Source organism: Eschrichtius robustus, chromosome 13, assembly GCF_028021215.1.
Source record: "Eschrichtius robustus isolate mEscRob2 chromosome 13, mEscRob2.pri, whole genome shotgun sequence".
In the NCBI taxonomy this organism is placed as follows: Eukaryota; Metazoa; Chordata; class Mammalia; order Artiodactyla; family Eschrichtiidae; genus Eschrichtius; species Eschrichtius robustus.
The window spans coordinates 46,819,580-46,832,743 of record NC_090836.1 but is presented as its reverse complement, the minus strand read 5'-3'; the positions used below and the strand labels follow the sequence as shown (position 1 = coordinate 46,832,743).

General features: G+C 46.4%; 1 protein-coding gene across 6 annotated transcripts in view; it reads left to right on the top strand.

Moving 5' to 3' along the window:
* RNF41 (ring finger protein 41) overlaps positions 1-13,164 on the top strand; it is a 26,392-nt gene extending 13,228 nt beyond the window's left edge. For 4 of the 6 annotated variants that reach the window (XM_068562118.1, XM_068562119.1, XM_068562114.1 and 1 more), the window contains 5 exons: positions 4,222-4,334; positions 7,872-8,143; positions 8,844-8,979; positions 9,390-9,493; positions 10,295-13,164. In XM_068562118.1, the coding sequence (XP_068418219.1) occupies positions 4,245-4,334; positions 7,872-8,143; positions 8,844-8,979; positions 9,390-9,493; positions 10,295-10,646 (954 nt within the window). In that variant the 5' untranslated portion in view covers positions 4,222-4,244 and the 3' untranslated portion in view covers positions 10,647-13,164. Of the gene's footprint in view, positions 1-1,870; positions 1,967-4,221; positions 4,335-5,726; positions 5,824-7,871; positions 8,144-8,843; positions 8,980-9,389; positions 9,494-10,294 lie in introns of those variants that run through there. The other 2 variants (XM_068562116.1, XM_068562120.1) reach the window with 2 other exon arrangements.

The following is a 13,164-nucleotide window of genomic DNA, read 5'->3' as shown; positions in this document are numbered from 1 at the left end:
CTGATTTTCATAATTTTACTCTCAATATATATAAAATAATGTTCTTTTTAGGAAATACAGTACACAGTAAAGTTATTTAGGGTTAAAAGCATCAAGTCTACAGTTTACTCTTAAGCAGTTCAGAAAATTTTTATCCATCTATCAATGTATATATATAGCAATGATAAAATAAATGTGGTTAAATGTTAACATTTAAGGAGTCTGTATGAAGGATATATGGGATCTTTGTAAGTCTGAAATTGTCAAGATAAAAAATTAAACCCTGTAAATTTATGTCAACAAAAATCCTTCAGGTACTCCCATAGCTTTCAGATTAATTCTAATCCTAGTGTCCTAGCGCCTTCATTACTCCTAATTTAAACCATCCCTCTCCAAACTTCTAATGCTATATGCTGTCTCTTTGTTGTTGTTTGAGCCAAGATTCTTTTGGCTGTAAGATACAGAAGCCCAGGGACTTCCCCGCTGGTCCAGTGGTTAAGGCTCCGTGCTCCCAATGCAGGGGGCCTGGGTTCGATCCCCGGTCAAGGAACTAGATCCCACGTGCCGCAACTAAGAGTCTGCACGCTGCAACTAAAAGATCCTGCATGCCGCAACTAAAGATCCTGCACGTGGCAACGAAGGTCCCGCTTGCCACAACTAAGACCCGGTGCAGCCAAATAAATAAATAATTTTAAAAAAGGTACAGAAGCCCAACTCAAAGCTTAAGCAAAAAGAGGATACACAGGGTGTCTCACAGAAGCCAAAGATAGGAAGGCAACTAGGTCTTGGGAACAAACCAGTCACTCTGAAGCCTCAGGACTTTCCAGCTCTCATCCAGGCCTTTCTCACTGTGTCTGTTTCAGTCTTTTCTTTCCCTCTGTAGATTTGTCTTCCTTAGTCCACATGACAGGCAAAGAAAGACCAACTCATCTTTCTTGGTGTCAAGCTCAAATTCTCAGAGATAGGATCCGTTGGCCTGGCTTGGGTTGCATGCTCACCCTTGTCCCAGTCAGCTGCTGCCTAGGTTAAAGTCTCAGTACTAGTGAGGCAGCTTCTCCTGGAGCCATGTGGATGAGAGAGAAAGGTAGTGGAATTCCTAAAGTGAACAACTCCATGGTCTGCACTACAGCTCTCAATAGTGGAGGTCCACAGGACAGTGACACTGGACTGCTCTTGGCTCTCTTACCACTGTCCTCATTGTCCAGTTCAGTGAGTTGCAACAAGGAGAATCACAAGGGGCCTTAGTTCTGGGTTTCACATTTCACTTTATGATGTCTTTAGTATTACCCTTCATATACTCACTCTAATCCATTACTGTTGATGGATTATTCAAGGGAATGTTGGCATAGGAACAGAAGCTCAAAGGTCTGAGGAGAGACACATAGATGGATATCCCTATTTTAGAGGAAGATAGCCAGACCAAGGTGGTTTAGAGTGTCAATTTCAGAGGGGTTGTTAGTAAGCCCAAGGCCCTGAACTTAGGCCCTAGAGATGGAGGAACAAGAATACAGAGCAATGGTGGTGATGGAGGTCAGTGTAATTGTAGCAGTGTCCTTGGGTATTGTTGTTCCTATATAAAATGGGTAAAGAAAGATAAGTGGTTCCAAAGTGAACCTTGTGATTTCTTGTCTCCATTAGCCTATATTAATCAGGATTTTTGTCAGTTTAAAGAGATAAAAACCCAGCTCAAACCAGCCTAAACATAATAGGGAACTTACTGACTCATGTAACTTATGTTCAGAAAGTGATTGTGGCTTCAGGCATGACTGAATCCAGGCCCTCAAATGATTTCAGCTGAATTTGATTTCTCAGCTCTGCTTTCTTCATTATGGCGTCATTCTTTTTTTTTTTTTTTTTTTTTGGCCATGCTGTGTGGCGTGTGGGATCTTAGTTCCCCGACCAGGGATTGAACCCGTGCCCCCAGCAGTGGAAGCGCAGAGCCCTAACCACTGGACCACCAGGGAATTCCCAATTATGGCGTCATTCTGTAAGTAGGCTGTCCTCATTAATGGCAGAGATGGTCACTGACCACTCTGAATTGTACATCCTACCAGCTATGCAAACCCCATGAGGGCTCCAATAGAAGTCCCAGGCATCTCTCTCACTGTCCTAGGTTGGGTCACATGTCCACTAGGAAACAGGTTCTGATTCCTAAAGGAAAATTGTGATGCTGTTTACAGAAAATGGGCTGTTAGGTAGGCAAAATACATGTCCACTGTACTCTGCTGGGAAGCTCCCAGTTAAAGCAACATTTAATCATACCAAACATTTTACTGTTTTGTAAAGAACTGTGCTTGGTGCTAAATTGGATGTAGCACATGAGTTCCTACTCTTAAGGAATTTTTAATCAAGTAGTAGAAATTAGATATGTACATAAATAGGGAATTCCCTGGCGGTCCAGTGGTTAGGACTCCGCACTTCCACTGCAGGCGGCACGGGTTGGATTCCTGGTTGGGGAACGAAGATGCTATGTGGCTTGGCCAAAAAAAAAAAAAAATGTATACCTAAATAATGGTTACTCTTGTGTATTGAGTGCCTAGTATGTGCCAGCAGGCATTGTGCTAAATGTTTTATATGTATTGTTTCTTTGAGGGCAACTCTGTGAGAGTCACTTCTATTATTACTTATACCAATTTTATCTGTTTAAAAAGCCACGCAGGCTTAAGAAGTATACGTAAGCCTGCCCAAGGTCACACAGCTAATGAGTAGTAGAACCGGGCATCTAAATCCAGTCAGTCTTGACTCAGTCCAGTGCTGTACTTTAGCTTGCACTTGACCTATCAAGGCCTCTCTGCATAATTTTTGGCGTGCCACGAAGCTTGTGGGATCTTAGTTCCCTGACCAAGGATCAAACCTGGGCCATTGCAGTGAAAGCGCCGAATCCTAACAACTGGACCGCCAGGGAAATCCCCCACTCCCCACCCTTTTAAATTGAACAGCCTGATTCTAAATTCCTGAGAACTACATGATTGACTCAGCTCATTTTTTTCAGGACGTCACAGCTGATGGCTGATCTGTAGATAGTCTGCCCTTATATCAGGTGCCCATCCTTGCTCCAATTAGCCCACTGGCTGGATGTCCACAGGGGAGTTTCAGTTACTGTTCAGTGATGTCTTGTTTGGGTTTGACCCTTAGGAGCCCAAAGAAGGGGCATGGCAGCCCCGCTGCTCTTTGAGTCTTTGTTCTCCTGAACTTCCCTCCCATCACCACCACCTAAATTCAGACTCTCACTATTTCTCTCCTGCCTAGATGTTCTTCCTGTCTCTAATCTCACCCCTGTTTACAGAGTGATTCTAAAAAAGAACTTTTATCACATCATTCCTTTTAAGTCTTTCAGTGGCTCCCCATAGCCTTCAGGATAAAGTCCAAACTCCTTACATAAGACTTCTCACGGCCTGGTGCCTTTCCAGCCTTGTATTTTGACACTCTCTCTCTTGCACCCTTCAGATCGAACTTTTTCTGAACCACTTACAGTTGCCTGAACTCATCATATCCTCTCTTACCTTTTTTTTTTTAATATTTATTTTAATTAATTAATTTATTTTTGGCTACGTCAAGTCTTAGTTGCAGCACATGGACTCTTTAGTTGTGGCACGCAGACTCTTCCTTGCGGTGTGCAGGCTTCTCTCTAGTTGTGGCGCGTGGGCTTCAGGGCACGTGGGCTCTCTAGTCGTGGCACATGGGCTCAGTAGTTGCGGTGCGGGGTTAGTTGCCCCAGGGCACGTGGGATCTTAGTTCCCCGACCAGGGATCGAACCTGCGTCCCCTGCATTGAAAGGCGGATTCCTAACCACTGGACCGCCAGGGAAGTCCCCTTCTGGGCTTTTAAATGTGCTCTTTCATGTGCCTAATACCCTAATGCCCCACCCTGCCCTGGCTCCCCCCGCCCCCACACACAACCTAGCTAACTACTTGCTCGTCCCACTGGTGTCCTGGAAAACTTCTCAGCCTCCCTCTCCTTTCGGCCTGGGTCAGGTATCCACATCTCTTGGCCTCATAGTGCCCTGTGCTCACCCTGAAAGCATTTATCACTTCATATTTTAAGTGTATATTTATATAAAATCTTTTCCCATTAGAATTAAATTTCTTGAGTCAGCTTCCCCCCGCCCACAAATGACTGGCACATAGTAAGTTCTCAATAAATATTTATTGGACAAATGACCGAATCTTGGCAATGAGATCAAGTTGGCACATATCTGTAATCTTCTGAACTGGCCTCTTTTTCCTCTGTTGTTCATTCCAGGACCTGGGTTTCAGTGATGAGACATGGGGTATGATGTAACCCGTTTCCAGGGGGATGTTGACGAAGACCTTATCTGTCCTATTTGCAGTGGAGTCTTGGAGGAGCCAGTCCAGGTGAGTCGGTCTGATGGCAGGTTTGGTGGGGCAATAGATGGCAGTGGAGCTAGTACAAAATATTCAGGGACTTCCCTGGTGGCGCAGTGGTTAAGAATCCGCCTGCCAATGCAGGGGACATGGGTTTGATCCCTGGTCTGGGAAGATCCCACATGCTGCAGAGCAACTAAGCCTGTGCGCCACAACTACTGAGCCTGCGCGCCACAACTACTGAGCCTGCGCTCTAGAGCCCGCGGGCCACAACTACTGAGCCTACATCCTGCAACTACTGAAGCCCACGCGCCCAGAGCCTGTGCTCCACAGCAAGAGAAGCCGCCGCAATGAGAAGCCCATGCACACAACCAAGAGTAGCCCCTGCTCTCTGCAACTAGAGAAAGCCTGCGCACAGCAACGAAGACCCAACGCAGCCAAAAATAGATAAATAAATAAATTTATATATATGAAAAGAAAAACATAATTGGAAAATTCGGAAATTAAAAAAATATATATTAATAGGAAATGGGGCCAATGGGGAAGTCACTGTGTTCAGGCCCCCCTTCCCCCACTCCCTGCACTCCTGACACACGCAGAGTAGAGGTTTGGTGCGAAGGAGCAGTGGCAGCTACAAGAGGAATAGGGCCTTCCAGAATCTGTCTAGAGGTGGACACCACAGAAGCGCAGTGGTTCAGATTTTCTTCAGAGGTCACTACGAGACTTCCGTGCTGTAAAATGGTCAGCTATTTGTTTCTGTCCTCTTGACAGTAGTTTGGTAGCTTCTTTTTCTCTTCAGGGGCTCTGACTAGGTTCCATCTTCCTACCCATGACTGAACTTCTGGACTCTCCTAATAAGTTCTCTCTTCATTTTCATGATGCAGTGTTTCAGGTAATCAGCCAGTCTTCCTGCAGGCCTGCCTACTGTTTAACAAATAGGAAGTGGGGAACTGTGTGAACTGACCTAGTTTCTCCCTGGGATTTACTGAAAAAAAGTTTTTGATGCAGCCATGTACTCTGCATTTTGATATGAAAGCTGCCACCTTCACTAGGTCACTTCTCTACCAGCTTTGCCAGACCAGAGATAATTGTATCTTCCTGGGGCAAGTATGAGGAGAAGCTCATGATTACCAGGCAAGTATAATGAGTGAGATGAATTCTTAACCGTTGTATTCATGGGACACCATTCTGCATGGTCCTTATTGCCTATACTCTGTAAGTACCAATTAATCCTCTGCCGCTCCTGGCTAGCTGGAGATAATCCCATTTTCCAAACCAGGACACTGGTCAGTGAGGTCGCATGACCCTTCCCCCACTCACTGCTAATACAACTCCCTGGGGCTCCCCTTGATTCTTGGAGTTTATTCTTACTCTCCAGTTTTCAACTACCCAAAGGAGAACAGATGCCTGAGCTGAATGAAAATCAGACTGCATTCCAGTGGCAGCTAGCCCTGGACCATTAGAAGCAGATTGGCTGGGTGTGGAGCAAGCTCTCCTGGTGGTGTCAAGAGGTCATGGGGTATGTCAGTCCCCTCCCCACCCTGGGGCCTTGTCTGTTTTCTAGCACTATCATTTGAGGTGAGTCACTTGTGGAGAAGTCAGTGGCAGTTGGTGCCTAAGGCAGAACCTCCCCCGCAACCCCCCACCGACTCAGGCTTTACCTTCTGAGAAGCAGGCCAGGTTCCAGACACATTTCCAAGGGTAGAAAGCCTCTGCTAGGGATACTGATTTCCCTGTATCATATTTATTTATTTTTTGAATAGATAATAAATTCATATGGTTCAGAAATCAAAACAGTGTAAAAGGATATATGGTGACAAGTCTTGCATCCATCTTTGTCCCAGTCCACCTAATCCCCCCGTAGATAACCATGCTTATTAGTTTATTTGGTACCCTTCCAGTGTGTATGTGGGCGGATACAAGCAAGTATGAATGTACATGTATATTTGCCTACCTTTCTTACACAAAAGGTACCGCATTCTATATACATCTGCAGGGGTGGCAGGTTTAGATAGGAAGGTCACAAAAGAGGTTCAGTTGAGCTGAGATCTGAATGATAAGGGGCCATTCTGGCAAAGGGGAGCAGCAAAAGCCAGAGACAGGAATGAGCAGGGTGTGGACAGGGAACAGAGAGAAAGCCAGAATGGCCTGAAGTCAGTGCTGGGAGCATGATGTGAGGTGAGGAGAGGCCAGAGGCACGGGGCCAGATCAAACAGAATTTTATAAATCCTGAGCAGGAGTTTGGATTTATTTTAAGTGTAATCGAAAACCATTGTAAAATTTTAAGCAGGCGAGGAATATGATCTAGTTTGCCTTTTTAAACGATCACAGCTGCTGAATGTAGGATGGATTATAAAGTGGCAAGGTAGAAGTAGGAAAACCAGTTAGAAGACATACTTAATAATACAGATGAGAGAAGATTGTTTGAACTGGGTTAGTGGCAGTACAGATGGGGAAAAATAGACGAACTGAAGATTTTTTTTTTGGAGAGAGGGTCTATAAGATTTTGAAAAGAATCAAATATTATGTCTTTAAGTGAAAAATAAAAATGTACTGACAGTTGGATTAATGATATTGAGAATGACTTCTTTCCTTATGAAGCCTTCCTGTGTTACAGTCTTTGGTGTCTGTGAGCATCTTGAAGGCAGAAACTGTCTATCTTTTTTTATCTTAAGCACGTAGCAAAATGTTTGGGACATAATAAGTGCTCGAGTCATTCATCCATTTGTCAACATCTAGTGAGTGCCTACTGTGTTTGTCCCATGCTGGAGGCCAGATTGTGTCTCCACAGAGGCCAGAGAGTCCTCTCTCTTTGCATTATCAAGGAAGTAGGCTGAAATACGATCTTTATGAAACTGAAAAGAATGTGATTCTACAAAAATCTAGTCCTGTTTTGGAGGGTAGTCCTGGTCATTGGGACTCAGGGCAACGCCTCAGGTTGGGCCTCATAAAATAAGAACTTGAGGGAGTTCCCTGGTGGTCTAGTGGTTAAGGAATCAGCACTTTCACTGCTGTGGCTCGCGTTCAATCCCTGGTCGGGGAACTGATATCCCGCAAGCCACGTGGTGTGGCCAAAAAAAATTTTTTTTTGAACTTTTGCCAGTAAATCTCTGCCCCCGCCTCCTCTCTACTTATCCCTCAAGACCCATATCAAATTCTGTCCTGTCCATAAATACCTGCCCTGATTGACCTAGACTGGAAAGATCTCACCCTCCTCTGGATTTCTTTGGCAATTATTGTGTATGTAATCCAGTTGGTAATTAATAATTGACTACCTTATGTCCTCTCATTGTCCTGGAATATTATTTATATCTCTTACTGTTATATAACTTTTTACTTGTTTGTCTTATGTCACAATCCATTTGGAATCTTGGGCACAGGAAACATATCTGAAGCCTGTCCCCCACATTGCCTTGCCCATAGTAGATCTATACTTTGCTGTGACCCCAGGGACCTCTGGTCCTAGAAGCTGCGCAGAGGCTTGATTGGCTTTGCGGAGTTATCGTACCCAGGCTCTTAGCTCCTGCTAATTCTCTTGTGCCCCTTTTGCCCTGCTCTCCCTTCTAGGCGCCTCACTGCGAGCATGCTTTCTGCAACGCCTGCATCACCCAGTGGTTCTCTCAGCAGCAGACGTGTCCGGTGGACCGGAGTGTTGTGACGGTCGCCCACCTGCGCCCAGTACCTCGGATCATGCGGAACATGTTGTCAAAGCTGCAGATCGCCTGCGACAACGCTGTGTTTGGCTGCAGTGCTATTGTCCGGCTTGACAACCTCATGTCTCACCTCAGTGACTGTGAGCACAACCCAAAACGGCCTGTGACCTGTGAACAGGGCTGTGGGTAAGATTCCTGCCCTTCTTCTGCCCACACAGATAAGGGCCTTCCCGTTTATACCCCTGTCTCTGGATCCCCTGCTCACTAGCTGAAGAGGTCTCCTGCAGGCAACGAGTGTTCCTGGCCTCCCTGGCTCCCTGCTCCAAGATCTCACTTCCGTGCTGCTTTCTGAGCTACGATCTTTTTGCTCTTGCTTTAATAAAAGAAGGGAGACAGCAATTCAGCAATCTCTGTGATACCACTAAAGACTGATTCACTTTATTCCTCCCTTTCATCCAGTACTACTTTTCTCTTTGTCAGATTGACTGCTCTAATTTCCAGGCTTCTCATGTTCCCTGTTGTCCTATTTTTTCTTTCTTCGGGGTGTGAAATATTTGATTAAATACTGATAGCTAGGGCTGTGAATCTAGGGCTTCTCAGAAGGAATGAGTGCACAGGCAGAATCTGTAGGAGGAAAGGAGAGCCACGTGGGAGATGAAACACTGTCTTAGAGAGGGAAAGAGGCCCAGAGGAAGTAGACAGCAAAGGGACGAGGGGGAGCTGGGGAGAAGGAAATGAAGGCAATAAGCAAGAGGGGGCCTGAATGTTGGAAATGAATGAATGTTAGTCATTTCAGGTAGGAAAAAGCTCTCCCAGCAGTTATCTGCCTTTGCTCACATGTCCCATTAATTCTCCTATCCTGTTCTTTTCCCACCCTGGGTGGCAGCCTGGAGATGCCCAAAGATGAGCTGCCAAACCACAACTGCATTAAGCACCTGCGCTCAGTGGTACAGCAGCAGCAGACACGAATTGCAGAGCTGGAAAAGACCTCAGCAGAACACAAACACCAGCTGGCAGAGCAGGTAGGGCGCAGAGAACACAGGGCAGAACACGTCTTTCATATGCAGATAACCTCGCGCCTGTGGGTGGCAGGTGTGAATGTGAGCAGCAGATCTGTGCCTGCGCTTGAGAGCCTGGTCAGTGGATACTCTGCCTGTGCATAGCAGCGAATCAGGCTGGAGCTCTTCTTGCTTCCCTTCATCCCATCAGTGGCATTCATTTACTTAACATCTATCAAATGCCTTCCCTTGAAGGCACTATGCTAAGCACTGGGGATACAGCTGGGAATGATACAGTCATATCCCTGTCTTCATGAAGCTTCCACTCTGGTTGTTCCTCAGATCTGTCCATTTCCCTCATTCTCAGACGAACTTTTGTCTCTCATCTACTGTCTGTCTTAGCCATTATTCCTTGTTCTCCTTCCCCCCCACAGAAGCGAGACATCCAGCTGCTCAAGGCGTACATGCGTGCAATTCGCAGTGTCAACCCCAACCTTCAGAGCCTGGAGGAGACGATTGAGTACAACGAGATCCTAGAGTGAGTGTCACTCAGGACGTGGAGTCATTCATCCCACGTCCTGGCACTGAGACCTGGGGGGAGGGTAAGAAGAGGCCTGGGCTGAGGCCACTGCTTCTCAGATGTTGGGATGAAGAACAGGGCCAGAGGAGAAGGCGATAACCTTCAACCCCAGCAGAGGATCTCATATTCTTTTGGGTGGTTGGAAGGGAAAGCTTACCCAAGAGTTAGATGGGTACCCACATGTACAAAGCCCTGTATTAAAGGCTGTGGGAGTGCTAGGAAGACCAAAAAGAGAAGATATTGTCCCTGACTTCAGGGAGCTTACTGTTCAGAGAAGAAGAGAGTACAAATCCAGGAAAGTGATCTAAAATACAGCAAAAACAAGTGAAGTAAACAAGCGAAGTCTAAGATCCCTTTCAGTTCTGGAGTTCTGCATAGTTCATAGACTAAACTGTGAGTCAGTCTGTATAGTGCAAATAGTGCTGCGAGGGACACAGTATAGAGGAATAATTGCTTCATTCAGTACACATTCGTTGAGCACTTACTACATGCCAGGCACCATGTGCTAAGTATTGGGATTTTTAAGAAAAATAACAGGAACCTTACTCTCGTGGAGTTTAATCTGGTGAGTAACATGTGCTGCCACTCGGATGGGACCAACTAGGGAAAGATCTGGAGTTTCTGAACTAATGATGGAAGGAAAGAAGGAGGAATCGAGTTAGGTTGAGTGCAGAGCAGGCAGTCGTTCCTATTAGGAGAAAAGCCAATGCAGAGAAAGGGGACGAGCTGGACTGACCACCTCCAACTCCCTCCACACAGGTGGGTGAACTCCCTGCAGCCAGCACGAGTGACCCGCTGGGGAGGGATGATCTCCACCCCAGATGCTGTACTCCAGGCTGTAATCAAGCGCTCCCTGGTGGAGAGTGGCTGTCCTGCATCTATTGTCAACGAGCTGATCGAAAATGCCCATGAGCGTAGCTGGCCCCAGGGTCTGGCCACACTAGAGACAAGACAGATGAACCGGCGTTACTATGAGAACTACGTGGCCAAGCGCATCCCTGGCAAGCAGGCTGTTGTCGTGATGGCCTGTGAGAACCAGCACATGGGTGATGACATGGTGCAGGAGCCAGGACTTGTCATGATATTTGCGCATGGCGTGGAAGAGATATAGGAGATCTCGACGGGCTATCTGGAAGAGATGAAAATCGGAAAATCCTGTCACTCCAGCAGCGGGGCCCTGAGTCCTCCCCACTTTCCTTAATACTGTGGCTAACGCTAGAGCCACACATCTCCCTGCTCTTCTGCCACTGAAGAGGGCCCCAGGGCACTCTGCTCAGCGTTTCAGGTGGGAAACCCAGATTCCCTCCTTTTGCCTAATATCTTCCCCTACAATGTCTGTATATTTTCCATCTGGTTGGGAAAGTCCCCACCTCTATTTCTGTTTTCCTGCCTAGGGTCCCTGGTTCCAGATATTTTCAGAAAGCACAGAGATACTCATTTTCTCTAGAGGATCAGGATGGAGTGAGGCATCTCTAACTGTTCCCCGCCTCCAAAACCAGGGAATCCAGAGCAGGCAGGCCTATTGACTCTATAAACAGCATTTAGAGGGCGGCTCTGGGGAGCAGACATCCTAAAGAAATGGTAAGGATGGAACAAAACCCTAGAAATAATGAGGCCAGTAGGCCATCGCTGGTGGCCCTTAGAGGAAGACTGGACCTCTGTGCCAAGCAATACCCTGTTCAGCCCACCTTAAAGGTGTGGGCTCCCGCTGGGTCTGCAGGCGTGCAGGTGGGGATGCCGAAAATTTCCAGATGAGCTCTTCTTTCCTACACTTTCTCACGATTAGAGAATGACAGGGTTGGGGGTGAGGGGTTAGTCCATTGGGGTGAATATGCTCGGCAGGAAGCAGCTCTCTGGCTTTTGCTGAAATTGTGTAGGCACTGCCTCTGGCACAGGCCATAATAGTTCCATAGTCCCCTCTCTCTCAGCCCTGTGATTGTAACTAGTTATTTTGATAATTTTCTTTGGCCATTGTTTGTTTATATTTCACTCCCTCCCTCACAGTTTTTCTTTTTTAAGAATGGCCTGATTATGGCTACCCCACTTTTCCAGCCCAGCCACATTGTTGGCAATTTAATTTATTTACTTTTTTTTTTTAAGAAAGGAAAAAGAAAAAAAAATTAACAAAACTTAAAACTTCTTTTGCTGTTCCTATTGTGGGGATTTTTGGATAGGGTGGGACGGGGATGGGGTCTGTTTTATATTTTTCCTTTTCAGCACAACCTTTGGCTTTAATATAGGAAAGGCCAAGGGAGTCCTTGGCTGAACTGAAGTCTGCCCCAATCCTCCATAACCCATCTGAGATGAGGAGCTTCCTCTATTCCAGTGATGGATGTGACAGTCCAGCATCAATGACTGTGCCCTCTGGAGAACTTTGCTCCCAGCCCATCTAGGGTCTCACTGTAAAACTCTGGACTTCGAGTATTAATTTTGAAGAAATCCTGCCCACCACTCCCCCCAACACCCGGTTTCCTTGGAGATATATAGCTGGGTTCTAAGCTTCATCAGGCAAGATGGGATAGAAATTATGTCTCTGAGTACAAGCTGTGCTGTCTCACCCATACCCCCTTAGGACTTCAGCTGCATTTCGGGATGCCCAGGGCATTCCTTAATCCCTGGGGTGACTAGAAGAATAAGAGAAGGGGAGGGATAGTGGGTATGATTGTCTTGATATGCAGGTGGAAGTGGGCTGGAGAGAGATGGCCATAAAGCTGCTCTTTTTGGAGCTTTTTTCCAGGCCAGCTTGCTGTAGGTCTGGGTAGCTGGGTCATGGCTCCACTGGAACTGTGGGGAGGAGGGAATACAGCTTGAAGGGGGTGAGGAACAGTCATATGTTCCAGCTCCAGGACATTGTGCTCAGGAATTTGAAAACGCTGCTATACTTAGTCTGGTTACTACATTTCTTCCACTCCCCTCTGCCCCTGCCTGCCTTACCCAGGCCCATTCCCTCCTGTTGTCACCCTCAGATGGAGCCAGGAAGCTCAGTTAAGGCTTCCCTACCCTTTGCACTAGTGTCTCTGCAGGTTGCTAGTTGTGTTATATATGTGCTGTTCCATGGTGTTGACTGCACTAATAAATCTTTTACTCAACTCTCTCAATTCTTAATTCACATCACTCCCCTCATGAAGGTTCTCCTCTGCTTTGGCCTTTCTCTCACCTTAATTCCCCTGACTTCTTCCTTGCTTTGTAACCTACTCTTGTCTTAGAACTAACCTCTGTTTTAGGAGGAGTTCTGTCTGGGAGGAGTGTGCCCTCCTGCATCCTTCCCTCCTGACTCCTGTTCTGCACAGCTGAAGCACTCTCACCAGTCATCTGAATTGTGCTCTTTGCAGGGTTTACCTTTGCTCCAAATCCATGTCTTCCCTATGTGTTCTGGGATTTGGGGACATTTTCTATAGACGATATGCAAGTACCTTCCCCCTTGTCCCACAAACACCTTTGCTTTGGAATCTGGGATTCCATTGCAGGCAGGGAAGCCTCCACCCCCAGTGTCTCCTAACCAAGAAAGTACACATGAGGAAAGGAACCTGGAATGACTGCACCTGCTGTGGTTGTCAAATCTTGATAAACCCTTTTGTAGGTATTTGCTGCCACCTTCTCCCTATCATGAGAAAAAAAATCTTCTTTTA